Source organism: Medicago sativa, chromosome 6 (assembly GCF_051527215.1).
Source record: "Medicago sativa cultivar Bolivia chromosome 6, Bolivia_mono, whole genome shotgun sequence".
Lineage (NCBI taxonomy): Eukaryota > Viridiplantae > Streptophyta > Magnoliopsida > Fabales > Fabaceae > Medicago > Medicago sativa.
The window spans coordinates 26,928,465-26,945,155 of NC_140754.1; the positions used below are offsets into that span (position 1 = coordinate 26,928,465).

At 37.4% G+C, this 16,691-nt stretch overlaps 1 protein-coding gene across 1 annotated transcript; it reads right to left on the reverse strand.

Moving 5' to 3' along the window:
• Positions 1-2,186: 2,186 nt before the first annotated feature.
• On the reverse strand, positions 2,187-4,461 carry LOC146914250 (uncharacterized). The gene is made up of 5 exons (XM_085721029.1): positions 4,309-4,461; positions 3,555-3,650; positions 2,901-3,023; positions 2,369-2,767; positions 2,187-2,207 (listed from the first exon to the last, which is right to left on the reverse strand). The coding sequence occupies exons 1-5, from the start codon at positions 4,459-4,461 to the stop codon at positions 2,187-2,189; spliced, it is 792 nt and encodes a 263-aa protein (XP_085577155.1).
• Positions 4,462-16,691: the final 12,230 nt, after the last annotated feature.

Here is a 16,691-nt window from a genome sequence, read left to right on the forward strand (position 1 = left end):
GGGTAGTTCTTCATAGAGTGAGAGTGATTTTGGAAGTTGGATCTTTCTTCCTTTGTTGAGATATCACAAGGTGTAATGGTTCCTTCCTTTTCAATCCATCCTTGCAAGGCTTCCATGATGATGTGTAGCTAAATACTCTTTGTTAGGATGAGAGGTACTTGATCCTTGCTAAACATGTAATCTTTTGATCTTACAATATATGGTTCTAGCAATTTATATTCAATGTTGTTGTTATTCTTGTGTTAATGCTTTCAATGAGATTCAAGATGCTTTGGACACAAACTCTTGAATCTAGAGCTAGAGTAGCAATCTATCTTAGGTTATTTCATTCTTGACAAGTTTGTTAATCTTTGATAATCACCATAATCAAGAGTTTAATGCTTTCGGATACTTAATCAGGCTGGACACGGTCGATTAAGTTATCCGATCGACTTTGTTATCGTTTAAGAGATTTGGACATGAATGTTTAAACGATACCTTAGAGTTAATTATATCGCTTTGGACACGAAGGATAGTTTAGAATTGATTGTGATAATGTTGTTTATAAAGCTAGAATTCGTATGGATCGGCAGGTTATGTGTGACGCTTGGTTAAGGAACTCTACTCCTAACAAGTTTCAATCCTTATTAATCTCAAACTTTTACTTTTGCAATTTAGTTTAGCTAATTACAATTCAAACAAACAAGTACTCTTAATACTTGGAATGATAATTGATGTGGAAATGTCCTTGATAACGCACTATTCCCTGTGGAGACGATACACAAATACTTATCTTGTTTGATGCAAAACTACTTCATCAGGAGTCCTATAAGAAGTCCCTTTTATGGGAGTTTTGATTTTTTTTCTTCTGATTTTCTAATAAAGTTTCAGAGTATTACGATAAAATACTCTTGAAACTAGATTTCGGTCTGGGATTCAACGGGAACAACTAATAATGGCCTAAAACAAAAGGGTTGGGGTTAGGATAGTTAGTATGGTCCATAAACTGACTATACATGTTATAAATAGGCATAATCTTTGTGCTGATACAATACATATGATTGATGATATAATCTGAACTAGTTTTCCATGAATTATTGACACAAGAGGAATTTATATGGAGTGTTCAGATTTTATAATCCAAAGAAAAAAAACGCGCTCTACTATTTGGGGTGTTCGGATTATAAAATCCAAACTACGTATTATGTTGAAATTTTATAATCCAAATTAGTGAAAAACTCATTTTCCTCCCAAAAACAGGGGAGTAAACTCATTTTAGATTATATAATTCGAAAATCCTCAAGGACACTTTCAGAACAAAATAGGATGCGCAAGAAATGGATAATGCGGAAAAAAAAAGTAAATCCCTTGGAACAATGGCAACATAAATACGAGAGGACATTTTTTATGTCAATGGTAAACCAAATTGAGAGGACTTTTATTCTTCTTAACTAACTCAAATTGAATTAATAAACTTGGTGTCCCACGTCAATAAAGCTTGGAAATAAAATAAAACTAAATTATATTCTTGTGAAAAGAGGTTGGCAATAAACTTAATTCTTCTCTTCGTGACATACAATATTAAACTAAACAACTAAATAAATGGTGGTGATGCACTTTTGGCGGAACTTCGTGCTATTCAATTTGGGATCACAACTTGTTATGATCTCGGCTATATACACTTCATCTGCGAGAGTGATTGTTTGGCAGCGATAGACCTTATTCTCAATGTGGCAAATGTAAGTTTGCATGTGTATGCCTATGTGTTATTAGAAATCTCAGATGCCTTGAACCGTGGGACAATTTAGTGAATATTCCAAGGGAGCAAAATATATGTGCTAATTTTATGGATAAGAATGATACTCATTCCGCTTCTTCAGCTAACTGGGATAGTCCTCCAGATGGCTTAGAGTCTCTCCTTTTGAGAAATAAAATAGCTATGTAGTGTTTTTTTTTTTTTTGTTTCCTTTTGCTTTGTTTCTTTGTAACACCACTAAAAAACAACTAAACAAATGAATCCCTTCAAAAATAAAAATAAAAATTAAACAAATGAATCAAGCTTCCAATAATATAGGAGTTTATATCAATAAAATATATAGTTCACATAATCATGTGATTGAAACACATTGGAGTAATTGATGATCTCAAACATAAATGTTATAACCAACAGCATCTCAGCAGCATTGGAAAACCGTCAAGAAAATCAATCATAGACCGCAGTTTTTTCTCTGCAAATTAGAATGAAAAAAAAATAGCAAAAATCAATTGAAGAGAAAATTCAGAGAAGTGTAAATCAGAAGAATAGTAAAGAAATAAAACATGAAAAATTCATTCATCTTCGCACCTCAGTTTTGCACATATATATATTATCAAAATATAAAAAAATTACCTTAGCACGTCTAGGGCGGCCAAAATTTCTCAATGCCTTTCCTGCAGCTTTTTTTTGGAATTGTAGAGCTTTCGAATAAGCCTTGGAATTCAATGCTTTTGCAATTAGTTCTCCTAATGGAGTATTCGAATCATCCCCGCTTCGCTTTGATGTAGTTGATTTCTTTTTACAAGGGCCTGCTCGTGAAAATAATTGAGGAGTAGCCAACCCTATTCTAGAGGATTGAGCAACATTCTTCATTTTGACTTGCAAATTCGAACTGTCCTCTTTAGGTATTTGGATATCTTTCACATGACTATTTGTAGCTTCTGGTTGCATTTCAAATTTACTTTCCTTCAAGATTAGGTCAGATTCTGGTGCCGCAATTCCACGAGATATGTCGACATTATCCGAGTGTGCCTGTCATAAAGCATACTTATTTGAAATTCTGTGATATCAAACGGTAACCAGGCTTCAAGAACATGAAGCAAAACATATAATTAAACATATCCCAAAATAGGATCTGAGAAAAAAGATAATATCGTATACATACCACAACTTTATGAATGGTTTCAATTGTCTTCCCCTTGTTACTTTTACTAACGTCTTCACTAATTATCACAAAATCATCAGAGTCGTCACTCTCATCGATGTCAATCACATCATGCCGAATGCCCTACAATATCAAATTACAATCATTATATCCTAAACAAATACAGGGTCATATCATATGGATAGGAGTTTGTCACATGATTATCTTTAGCATATCATACCAAATACTATTTTAAATGTGCTCCACACATCAAAACTAGTATACATTTTGACAACCATATCAAAGGTTCTCAGTTTTTTTTTTTAAGAGGCTAAACTAGTCCACCATAATTGACACCGAGGAGAATCGAACCCTATATCTCAAAGAGTAGCACACTCCAAGAACCCAAGTCATCACGGCCAGACCAATCCAAGTGGTCTTATATAATTGTTCTTGTGATAAAGCATATTAATCTACATTTGTATATTCATACAAAAAGATACCAATGCAGTCATCATCTTCATATGATACCAAAGAGTTACAGTTTGAAGACTCAATTCAACTTACCGGTCCAAATCTTTTCCCGACAAGTACGAAAAGATAATATCAATCTATTGCAAGAAATGAAAAATAACATCGTATACAAACAACAACTTGATGAATGGTTTCAATTACCTCCCTCTTGTTACTTTTACTAACTTTTTCACCAATTATCACTAAATCCTCAGAGTCATCACCATTGTCAATATCAAACACATTATGCAAAATGGCCTGCAAATGTAAATTACATTCTTCATATGTGAGAACAGAAAAATAGAAACTTCAGAAACACTTGCAAGCGTAGACAAATTATAGAAATTTGCATTGATTGTGCATCTTTCAGAATAAACAAAAAAGCAGAATGCTTCTTTGGTAAGATCATCTGCATATGTGTTCAATATTGTCTATGCACCCCACTTGCTTTAAATATACATACAACAAGTAAGTTTTCTATTGGTATTTTAATTAAATAAATAAATAAATGAGACTCATGTTAAAATTCAGCTTTGTAAAAAAAGAGTGCCAAAGGAATCTCCATAAACAAATCTCCACAAACCTAAACAAAAATTGTAAAACTATACATTGATAAAACAGAAACAACTCTCGATTTCATCTTTAGGTTTAAAAAATAAGGGGGCTCTTTATGTGCTTTTGTGCGTTTATGCTATAAGCTACAAATTAAAATGTTTATCCAAACGGGACCTATGTTACCCCAAAATCCTTAAATTCCATCATCCCAAAAGACCTAAATAAAGTCTTTGTTTTTTTTTTTTTTTTTTTGGAAACTCAGTGTATAGTTCTCAAAATGTTACCCCAAAATGATTTTTTTTGGCACTCGATGTATTCAAACCCTAAATTATAAGGAAACAAAACAACTCTCTAAGCATACGAATATACGATATATAGCAAGAGAATCACTTATAGCAATTAATCCATAATGAAATTGAAGAAAAGTGAAAGCAAAACGCGAAAGCAATGAACATAGAAGCTTGCATGCATACACGTTTATGCTCTTTGAAGGGATGAATTTCGACAATGTCATCTTCATCCATTTGAAACTGTTGCTATCACCGTTCTTCTCAAAGTCTCTTGATTAGGGTTTCGTTTGACAATACCTATCAAAACATGTACGAGTGATACGAATAATGAGGGAAACTTATTTTTAAAAGTAAATTACACACCCCTCCCTTAGAAAATGTGAATTACTTACATTCAACTGCTCTCATAGGTTAAAATATACACTCCTCCTCGCCTCTTATGCAAAACATATTAGAAAATATTTCACTCTCACCCCTGAAAGAAGCTTGAATTACATTCTCCACCCCTCTTATGTTAAAATCTAAAGTTTCCTCCCTTAATAAGTTTTTTTTATTTCTAGTAATTATCAATAAAAAAAAAATCGAACACACTCCGAAGAAAAATAGTATTGTGGGTCCACTTTAATATAATCAAAATTCAAATTCATATTTTTCTTTATTTTTTATTTACAATTTTACTAACATCTAGTTTTAAACCCTATATTTTGTCAAAAAATAAACCTTATTATAAATTATAAAATATAAAATAACACAAAATAAAATATGATTGTTTTAAAATGAATTTTATATTCTAAGTTATAAAATTAATAACAATATTTAAATTTAATTATCATTGACACTTAAATTTAAAAAAAAAAAAGAATTTTTTTCTTAAATGGTGTTTTAAAATTAGTAGATATCATAAAAATATTTATTTATGTTAAATTGTAGTGCATATTTAATTATTAAGGGAGATGGTTGTAATTCAAGCATCTCATCGGAGAGGGGAGTACAAGTTTTATTTTTCAAGGGAGGGGAGTCTATATTTTAACTTAAGAGAGTAGTGGAATGTAATTTAATCTTCTTTTAGGGGAGAGGAGCGTAATTTACTCTATTTTAATTTAGATTCTTAAAAAAAATTATGAAATTCAAAGAGTGCAAATGGATATGCACTGATCGTTTAAACTCAACTTTACACTATCATTCAATCAAAGTGTTTCTTTTGAACACATCAGCATCAAATACTTGAAAATTATTTTACTAAAAAAATATAATTAGCCATATTGTTCTCTCCCATATTTTTTTTTTGTGGTGTCCGGAGTTCGAATCCCGACTAAGACGGTAAAAATGGATTCTAGGGACGAACTGATAAAATCTAAGTCTCAATGTAGGAATTCTAATGATTTAGAATAGAATACGGTACAAAAGAGAAGTCATGTGCGAATAGTGTTGAATGAGAGTTTTAGGTTTTAGAGAGAAGATAATTTTTGAAATGTTTGATTGATTGCAAATGAGGCACGTGACCAAATTTATTTAAAATGAGGCACAACCCTCAAGGCTAAAAGAGTAAAATAACATAAAGTATATCCTTATTTATTAATTTTATTAGGTCTGCAGCAACTTAACCTAATAATTTTCCTCTAAAATGTTGCATTAGGTTAGCAGCAATTTAACCTAACAAATTCCCTTTAAAATGCAGCAATCCCTAATATTTCTCCTATATAATGAGTTTTTCATTCATATCATGTTGTGTCATCGTTTGTGTGTGTGTATATATATTGTGTGTGTGTATATATATATATTGTTTCTGTAGATTTTTTTTTTACAAGTTGTTGTACACTTATTCAATACGTTTAGAAACAGAATACCATAATTTCAATGCAAACTCAGCTACCCTAATTTCCATGCAAACTCGGCTACCCTAATTTCTATAGAGAGTCTCAATACTTGAAAAATGTTTATTTTATTCAATGTGAATTTTTTTTTGAAGGAATTTTACTCTATGTGAGTTAATGATGTTACTAAATCTAGTTAATTTCAACCGCCAGTGCTTCTACTAATTTACGGTTACTTAAAATATGGTTTATTTTATTCTATTAACGTGTACTCATTAAGATATTTGTCATGTATCCGTCGTGAATTTTGTTTGCGGATATCACAAACAAATTTTTGGTCATCCTTAATTATATGTTTAACCCAGGCAACGCCGGGTAAATATACTAATATTATTTAAAATAAACTAATTATCTAACACTTTATTCCTGTAACTAACAATACCCTCCCCTTAGCATCCTTATCCTCAAGGATGAACAATCACAAGTGTCATGTTTAAGAGGCAAGACTTTCCATTTGATTAGAACTTCAGCATTCCGAACATTTCCCCTATCGATCATCTTTCTATGCACCGCAAGCACCGACTTTGTTTGTTGAAAGATTAGCAAAAGATCCTTGGTTAAACTGTGGTAACTAGCATAATGTGGACATATCTAATTTGCTGCCGACCGGTGTCAGCTGTCTCATTCTAACCTAGGATCAGTTGGCAGGAATGTTGCAGCTGCAAGGGTTATGTGAATAAACCGGTAGAAACCGGTAAGACTTGCTAAAAACCGGATTAAACCGGCGACTCGGCCTGTTTTCGGACCCAATCCGGTTCAATAGTTTTTTTATCATAATTATTTACTCCCTCCGGTCACTATTATAAGCAAAACTTCACTTTTTAGATACATTGAATAATTAATGTATCTAGTCTATAATAAAGACTAGATACATTAATTATTCAATGTATCTAAAAAGTCAAATTTTGCTTATAATATTGACCTGAGGGAGTATTAATTAAATCCATTAATGCTCCATAATGCTGTTTAATACCGTAATGGTCAGACTTTTTTTTAGTTTAATGCTTTTTTTTTTAAATATTCAGTTTAATGCTATTTAACACCATAAACCATAAATACTCTGACTTTTAAACTTTGTAGAAAAAATCAGAATTTGAAAAAGTTGGGGATTATGGGAATCGGACCATACACATCAAAAGGAATAAAGGGGAACTTAACCACCGCAACAATTAGTAGTTTTTGTTTTCAAATAAAATTTATTATATATATTTAAGTAGACAATATGTTTTTAGACATAGTAAGTAGTATTTCATTATTAAATATATTATTTACACAAATCACAATAATAGTAATATCTTATCATCTCTCCCCTAGAAAACATATACACATCAAAATATAGCTATACTCTTTAAAAAAATATATAGTTATATAAATATTATTACACATATTATATGTCAGTTTTTTAGTTTTTAAGTGGCCGAGTCATTGGTTCAATCCGATTTAATTGGGCTAATTACCTATAAAGATTTAATCTTAAACTGAGTCATCTAGCCATGTTATTCGGTTTAATCCGATTCAGTCATGCGGTTCAACCAATGACTCAGTGGTTCGACCATTAACCCAGTGACCCGGTACGCTTACCGAGTCGATGACCGAGCCGAGTTTTAAAACTATGTCATTCAAGCAATACTGTTATCTACATGGTGAAGCGCGAAGGCGACGATCACGACAGTGGTGGACTGGTGGTAGCGATGATGGTCGAAGTTCTAATGCATTATGCATTACAATCATTAGATTTAAACCAAGTGCATGGTAATTCTTCAATGGTTTCAGGATATAATGATCATAGAGAGTTATCTACCGTCGTGATCGTCGCATTTGTCCAATTTAGCTGTGTGGCCAAAGAGTTTCAAAAAATATGGAACAAATAATATGAGCATTGGCCTTTATTTCTTTCCACAGAATGAAAGGTAACAATGTTCATATGATATTAGTAAACTAGTATATCACTTTTATTTTCTATTTTCTTATTTCTTGTTTATGAAGATGTCACTTTTATTTTCATTTTGTTTTCCGTTTAATTTCAAGTATTTGTATTAAGACATCATAAATAGTATTTGTATGGATTTATAGGATATGCACCGTCAGGCGTCAGTGTAAACTAGTATACACTAGATTTATTCAATTTTGTCAAAATACCACATCAATTCACTTTCATAACAGTATTTTAAAATTAATGAATGTCAATGTAAAATTAAGTTACACTAACAGTTATTATGTCCACTATTTTGAATTTGTTTATGGAAAAAAAGAAACAATGTAAGAAATAAGATATTTTTATAATAATTAATTAAAGCATAATATAATCTGCGCGTGTGGTTGAGGAATATATGGAGGAAGAGCGCGTGATTCTTCATGAGGAGGAGTTGGATGTTCCAAAAGCTGTGGTGGGTCCGGTTTTGGAGGAAGTGAGGCAAGCTAATGGGCTTTTGGATGCTGGGCCTAGGTTATCTAATATTTCTGAAAATGAATATGTTCCAGAAATCATTTTGAAGAAAAGGGGGGCTGGAAAAATTAAAAAACCCAAGAAGGGTAGCACAAGTTTGGGTGCACCAAGGTGTATGGCGTTGAAAGAGTTGGCGGTCAATGGCAAGAAAGGAAGAGGGAAGGAAGTGGGTGAGGGTGGAGTTAAAAAATCTAAAGGGGGTGAAAGCATGGAGGAGGCTAAGGAGGGGTGTGCGGCTATTGTAGGAGGAGAGTTAGAGGTGGTTTTACCGAGTTGTTCACAATTGCCTATGTCCGGTGTTCAATTCCTAATGAATGAAGAGGAGGGTGGGGTACCGGACACCCCTTTGGAGGAAATGAGAGATGAACGTGGGAAAGAGGTGGATGCCGAGAGATTGTTAGGTGTGGAGAAGGAGTTAGGCATAACTTTTTCTATGGCGGATGGTCGAGTAGTTGATAGAATGGTTGTAGCCAAGGATGTCGATTTTGGTAGAAGACTACCGAAGGGGACGACGATGGGTATTTAATGATAGTGTTATCATTTAATATTAAAGGTTTGGGTGGAGTTTTGAAGAGAAAGAAAATCAAGGAGTTGGTGAGAAACTACAAAGTCGACTTTTTGGCTATTCAAGAAACAAAAATGGAGATGGTGTCCGAGTTGGTGTGCCGTAATTTATGGGGGGATAATTGTAACACCCACGACTGACGAGAGCAGGGGAGTGATCGTCGGTGCACAAGGCACGACAATGAGCGGCTCCCGACAGTTTCTAGAGGAACCGAATCACATCAGAATGAGAGGGATCCTGAGGCCGTGTAGGTATGTGACTACATGGTTGAAGGAAGGCTTATAATAATTGTTAGGTACTACCTATATCAACAAGATGCATCTTCTTTTCGGTAGCTCATTCCATAAGAACTCCACAGTTAAGCGTGCTTGACTTGGAGCAATTTTGGGATGGGTGACCTACCGGGAAGTTTCCCGGTAAGCGTGCGAGTGAGGACAAAACACGCTGAAAAGACTCGTGTTGGTTGCGTGCTTGACTTGGAGCAATTTTGGGATGGGTGACCTACCGGGAAGTTTCCCAGTAAGCGTGCGAGTGAGGACAAAACACGCTGAAAAGACTCGTGTTGGTTTGTGGGTCAGTCGGCAATGCTTGAAGTCGTCTGTGATGTTACAAATGGTATCAAATAAGACCTTTCCCAGTACGGTGTGGTTCGGGGACGAACCAGGCGGAAGCTGGTGGGCATGTAACACCCATGGCTGATGAGAGCATGGGAGTGATCGCCGGTGCACAAGGCATGACAATGAGCGGCTCTCGACAGTTTCTAGAGGAACCGAATCATATCAGAATGAGAGGGATCCTGAGGCCGTGTAGGTATGGGACTACATGGTTGAAGGAAGGCTTATAAGAATTGTTAGGTACTACCTATATCAACAATATGCATCTTCTTTTCGGTAGCTCATTCCATAAGAACTCCACAGTTAAGTGTGCTTGACTTGGAGCAATTTTGGGATGGGTGACCTACTGGGAACTTTCCCGGTAAGCGTGCGAGTGAGGACAAAACACGCTGAAAAGACTCGTGTTGGTTTGTAGGGTCAGTTGGCAATGCTTAAAGTCGTCTGGGATGTTACAATAATGATTTCCAATGGGTGTATCTCCCATCGGAAGGAAATAGTGGCGGTATTCTATCTATTTGTCATAAGTCGGCGGCAAATTTTTATTACTCTTTTGTGGGGGATGGTCTAGTTGGTGTGTGTCTTGAATAGGGAGTGGAGCGAAAAAGGTGTTTTGTGGTGAATGTCTATTCGAAGTGTGAACTTTCGGAAAAAAGGCGGTTATGGGAGAAGTTGGTGGTGCTTAGAAGATCTTTAGGAAGGGGAGTGTGGTGTTTTATTGGTAATTTCAACTCGGCGTTGGAGCCGGAGGAGCGAAGGGGGGTAAATCCGTCGGTTTCTTCGAAAGGTAGGTTGGAAAGGGTTCTTTTTAATAGGGCGTTGGTAGATTTGGAGGTGGAGGATGTGAATTTGGTGGGTAGAAAGTTTACTTGGTATCAACCGAATGGTAGGGCGATGAGTAGAATTGATAGGGCCTTGGTGTCGGAGGAGTGGGCGGATTGTTGGGGGAATTATTCACTTTGGGCACTACCTAGAGATGTTTCCGATCATTGCCTATTGGTGTTGAAGGTGGATGTCATCGATTGGGGCCCTAAGCCGTTCCGTTTTAATAATTTTTGGCTTGAGAATAGTAGCTTCAAGAAGGTGGTGGAGGAGGCGTGGAGGAAGTATGGAGGGGTTGGGTGAATGGGTTTTGTGTTGAAAGATAAATTGAAAGGGTAGAAAGAGGATATTAGAGAATGGAGTAGAAAGGAGTATGGTAATGTCGACTTGAGATTGCTTAAATTGAAGGAGGATATAGAGATGTTGGATTTGAAGAGTGAGGAGGGGTTGTTATCTTTAGTAGAGGTGGAGGAGAGGAAGACGAAGTTTGTGGAGTTGTGGAAATTGTGGAAGAGCAAAGAGGCGACTTTGTGTCAAAGATCAAAGTCCAAGTAGCTTAAGGAGGGGGATGGTAACACAAAATTCTTCCATAGGTGTGTGAAGAGTAGAGCTAACCGGAATGGTATCAAAATTCTTAAGGATGGGGATGGTTGGGTGAATGATGTGGAGGGAGTAAGAAGGGTGGTAGTGGAGTATTTCAAAAACCAAGTATCTAGTGAGGAGTGGGAGAGGCCGAAATTTGATGGAGTGAATTTCAAAACTATTTTCGAAGAGGGTAATTGCTCTCTACATGATGTGTTCCCTAAATGTCTATTGGCATATTTTGTTACGCTTATCCCGAAAGTGAAAGTTTTGTTGTCTCTCAAGGAGTTTAGACCGATTTCCTTATTGGGAAGTTGGTATAAAATCCTCTCAAAGGTGTTGGCCGGTAGGTTGGCAAAGGTGATGAATTCCGTTATTTCCACGTCTCAATCGGCCTTTCTTAAAGGGAGGCATTTGGTGCATGGGGTGTTGGTGGTGAATGAGGTGGTGGATTTGGCCAAGAGAAGGAAAAAGGAAGTGATAATTCTTAAGGTGGACTTTGAAAAGGCGTATGATTCGGTGGATTGGAGTTTTTTGGAATACATGCTTAGGAGGGTTGGTTTTGTAGAGAAGTGGATATCTTGGATGAAAGCTTGTGTGTGTGGTGGGAGTATGTCTATTCTTGTGAATGGTAGTCCAACCGAAGAAATTAATATTCAAAGAGGCCTAAAGCAAGGGGATCCTTTGGCGCCTTTCCTTTTCCTCTTGGTGGCGGGGGGTTTTAGTGGTCTTATGGAAAATGCGGTACGGAGAAATTTGTTTAAAGGCTTTGAGGTGGCTAGGGGAGGGGTGGTGGTCTCTCACCTTCAATATGCGGATGACACTCTTTGTATAGGAGAGGCGACGATGGAGAATTTATGGACTTTAAAGGCGATTTTAAGGGGGTTTGAAATGGTTTCCGGGCTCAAGGTGAATTTCCATAAAAGTTGCCTTTTGGGTGTTAATGTGTCTCCGCATTTTTTTGGAGATGGCTAGTAATTTCCTTAATTTTAAGTTGGGGTCTTTTCCTTTTACATATTTGGGACTTTCGGTGGGAGCTAATGCTCACAAATTGTCAACGTGGGAACCTTTGTTGGATCAATTGAGAAGTAAATTAAATTCTTGGGGGAATAAGTATGTTAGTTTAGGAGGTCGCGTTATCCTTTTAAACTCCGTGCTTAATTCGATCCCAATTTTTTATTTGTCTTTTTTGAAGATGCCGGTGAAGGTGGTTAAGAAGGTGGTTAGCTTGCAATGAAGTTTTCTTTGGGGAGGGGTGGGGAGTGGAGGGAGGAAGACTTGTTGGCTTAGGTGGAATAAGATTTACCAACCTAAAGAAAAAGGGGGTTTAGGTGTCAAAGATATTAGGAAGATGAATATGAGTCTCTTAGCCAAGTGGAGGTGGAGATTGTTATGTGAAGATGGGTCACTTTGGAAGTTGGTATTCGCGAGTAAATATGGACCAAGAGTGGGGAGGCGAGTGGAGTTGGAAGGGGAGGGGTGGTCGTCATACTCATCTTGTTGGTGGCGTGACTTGATGGCGTTGGGTGTGGAGGGAGGGGATAGGTGGTTTGATAGAGAATTAGTTAGGAAGGTGAACAATGGTAGGGGAACTCTCTTTTGGAAGGAAAATTGGGTGAATAATGAGCCCCTTGGTGTGACATTTCCGAGACTTTATTCTCTTGCAATTAACCAAGATTGTTGTGTGGGAGATGTGTGGAAAGGGGGTGGGGCCGATGGTTGGGAGTTTATTTGGCGTAGAGAGTTGTTTGAGTGGGAAAGAGACTTGTTACATAATCTTAAGGTGGTTTTGGTGGGGGTGGTGGTGGGAGTGGAACCGGATAAGTGGGTGTGGAAGCCGGGTGAGGGATGTGTTTTTTCCGTTAAATCTTGCTATGTTTGTCTCCAAAAGTTGGATTTAACGGAGGAAGAGGTCTCAAGGGAGGAGGGGGTGCTATTCTGAGAGTTGTGGAATTGTAGGGCACCGTCAAAGGCCTTGGCTTTCTCTTGGAAGTTGATTCTTGATCGCATTCCAACAAAGGTTGTTGTGAAAGTGACTCAAAATTGGAGTTTGGAGGCCAAAATTAATGTTTGCTGGAAGTGGAAATCGGTGGCCGATTTGAGAAATCGGGGCCCGATTTTGGCTGCAGGTTGGAGCAGTTTGGTGCTGGAAAAATCGGCGCCCGATTTGGAAAATTGGGGCCCGATTTTGCGTGATGTTATTTTTCAGAAACGTATTTTTTGGGCCAGATTTGGTACAATTTTATGGGAGTTACTTTTACTATAAATATAGGCAATGTATCAGTGTAAACCTTAAGATAGAGGGGGCTGAAACAAGGGTTTAGAAATCAAACTAGGGTTTGTATAGAGTTTGTCTCTTGGCAACAAACTAGGGTTTGAAGGTTGATTCACCTTGGGAAACACTATTAGGATTGAGTCTCTTGGTTACGGGAAGAGGCTGGGATTTGGGTAGGATTAGGCGGGAGACTGATTCTTGTAACTCAATACCTCTTTGTAACGTTACTCATCCTATAGTGGAACGGAGGGCTGCTATCTCCCCCAGACTAGGTCAATTTGGACCGAACTGGGTCAACAAATTCTTTTGTGTTCTCTCTTCTTTTTCCTCGCTGTTTTCTACTTTTGCTTGTGATTATAATTGTTCCATACACTTTGATTTTGGTTGCTTGATTATCCCTTGCTCCACACATCAAGTTTGTTATTGGTGTGATTTTTTCATCGAATTCGCAAGAATTGGCGCCCACCGTGGGGCAAGGGTCAAAGGATAATTTAGTACCATGGGTTCGAAGTGGGATATTGAGAAGTTTACCGGAGATAACGATTTTGGATTATGGAAGGTAAAGATGGAAGCGGTGTTAATACAGCAGAAGTGTGAGAAAACTTTGAAGGGTGAAGGTTCGTTACCGGTCACCATGTCACGAAAGGAGAAAACCGAGATGGTGGACAAGGCCAGGAGTGCCATTGTCTTGTGCCTCGGGGATAAAGTTTTGAGAGAAGTAGCAAAGGATACAACCGCGACATCAATGAGGGCAAAGTTGGAATCTTTGTATATGACAAAGTCTTTGGCTCATCGGCAATTCCTAAAGCAACAACTCTACTCATTCAGGATGGTGGAGTCAAAGGCCGTCATGGAGCTACTTGTGGAGTTCAACAAAATCATTGGTGATTTGGAGAACATTAAGTTGCGTGTTGAGGATGCGGGTGCTCTGATGGTATGGTGTTGTTTGGAGGATGAAGAAAGTGATGTGTCTCACCTTGAGAGTGATGCCTAGTGGAGCGGTGGTCGTCTGGAGAGACGTTAAACACTCAACATCAGCCTGGAGAGGCGGTGGTAAAAATACTCATGATCAGTCTGGAGAGGTAGAGGCAACAATACTCATGATCTACCTGTTGAGGTGGAGTTTGAAGGTTGAAGACATAGTGGGATGTACGCATTTGCTAGTCGAGGTAGAGTACACTCAGCTTGAGGTGGAGTTAAACACACCGGTAATGGTACGACTATGGAGGACCTTGGGTGCTATGCTCTATGGTGAGCAAGAGATTTCTTCATGAAGACGGAAGGCATTCCGGAGGTTGAAGAATGTATAGCACGGCTTGCGGGATTACCCTAAAAAAAGGCCAAAGGTGATTGGATGCAAGGTGATCTTCAAGGAAGTGGGAGATGTCCTGTGTTGAAGATGTCATGGTGAATGCTTGTGGAACTACCTAAAACTCCTAGCGTAGTTGGACTGCAAAGACCTTCGAGAAGGCGGAAGACATTCCGAGGGCTGAAGGGGTTGAGGTGTATACTTGTGGATTACTCTAAAAGCCAAGGGTGATTGGGAACAAGTAGATCTTCAAGGAAGCGGGAGATGTCTCGTATTGAAGAGGTTATGGTATAGTCTTGTAGAACTACCTGAAATTCCTAGCGTAGTTGGACTACAAGCATCTTCGAGAAGGCGGAAGACATTCCGATGGCTGAAGAGGTTAGGGTGTAAACTTGTGGAGCTACTTGGTGTAGTGGGAAGCAAGGGAAAGAGCAGCAAGGTGTTGATGTTATATTGGCATCATCACTAATTTGGAGTCAAGGTGGAGATTGTTGTGAAAGTGACTCAAAATTGGAGTTTGGGGGCCAAAATTGATGTTTGCTGGAAGTGGAAATCTGTGGCCGATTTGAGAAATCGGGGCCCGATTTTGGCTGCAGGTTGGAGCAGTTTGGTGCTGGAAAAATCGGCGCCCGATTTGGAAAATTGGGGCCCGATTTTGCGTGCTGTTATTTTTCAGAAAAGTATTTTTTGGGCCAGATTTGGTACAATTTTATGGGAGTTACTTTTACTATAAATATAGGCAATGTATCAGTGTAAACCTTGAGATAGAGGGGGCTGAAACAAGGGTTTAGGAATCAAACTAGGGTTTGTATAGAGTTTGTCTATTGACAACAAACTAGGGTTTGAAGGTTGATTCACCTTGGGAAACACTATTAGGATTGAGTCTCTTGGTTACGGGAGGAGGCTAGGATTTGGGTAGAATTAGGCGGGAGACTGATTCTTGTAACTCAATACCTCTTTGTAACGTTATTCATCATATAGTGGAACGGAGGGCTGCTCTCTCCCTCAGACTAGGTCAATTTGGACCGAACTGGGTCAACAAATTCTTTTGTGTTCTCTCTTCTTTTTCCTCGTTGTTTTCTACTTTTGCTTGTGATTATAATTGTTCCATACACTTTGATTTTGGTTGCTTAATTATCCATTGCTCCACACATCAAGTTTATTATTGGTGTGATTTTTTCATCGAATTCGCAACAAAGGTCAATCTTGCAAAGAGAAGGCTGTTATCTAGTCAAGATTCATAGAGGTGTGTTTTTTGTGGTTTGGTTGATGAAACAAGTGTCCATTTGTTCCTCCATTGTAATTTTATTTCTCAAGTTTGGAGGGGGGTTATGAATTGGATGCAAATCAATTTTATAACTCCTCCTAATTTGTCGACTCACTTCATTGGTTGGTCAAGTGCTTTGTACCCCCAAGAAATCAAGAAAAGGGCTGTTGGTGATTTGGAATGCAGTGATTTGGATTGTTTGGAAGATGCGGAATGGTCGAATATTTAATAATGTAATTTCGGGGATTGACGAAATGGTGGAACAAGTCAAGGTCATATCTTGGCATTGGTGTATGAATAGGGTGAAAATACCGACTTGCTTATTTTATGAGTGGTGTTGGAATCCAAGAGAGTGTCTTTCTAGATAAGATAGTGTTAGAGAGTTATATTAGACTCAAATAAATAATTTAGATATTCAGTTTATAAGTAAAATAATGTTAGTTTAGGCCCATTAGGTCTTTAGTCTTTAGGCCCATTAGGGTTACTATCATCCCTATATATAGTGTTTTTGACACACTATGCAAATCAATGAAATGAATGAAAATGTTATTTTATTTTCTTTAGTTTATTTATCTTTTCTTTGTTCTTTACTTTTTATTGCTTTGTTTCTTTAATTCCCAGTAATGTTGTTCTAGCTTCCTAACATTGGTGCTTTCATTCTTGAACTTCAACCCCTCCCATGGCCGATCATACCTATACTCAT

Excerpts from the sequence above, each read along its gene's own strand:
- LOC146914250 (XM_085721029.1), bottom strand. The coding sequence starts at position 4,461 with ATGACATTGTCGAAATTCATCCCTTCAAAGAGCATAAACGTGTATGCA. Across the intron at positions 3,651-4,308 it reads TTGCTATATATCGTATATTC|GCCATTTTGCATAATGTGTT; the intron begins GTATGCTTAGAG and ends TTACATTTGCAG. Across the intron at positions 2,768-2,900 it reads AAACCATTCATAAAGTTGTG|GCACACTCGGATAATGTCGA; the intron begins GTATGTATACGA and ends GCTTTATGACAG.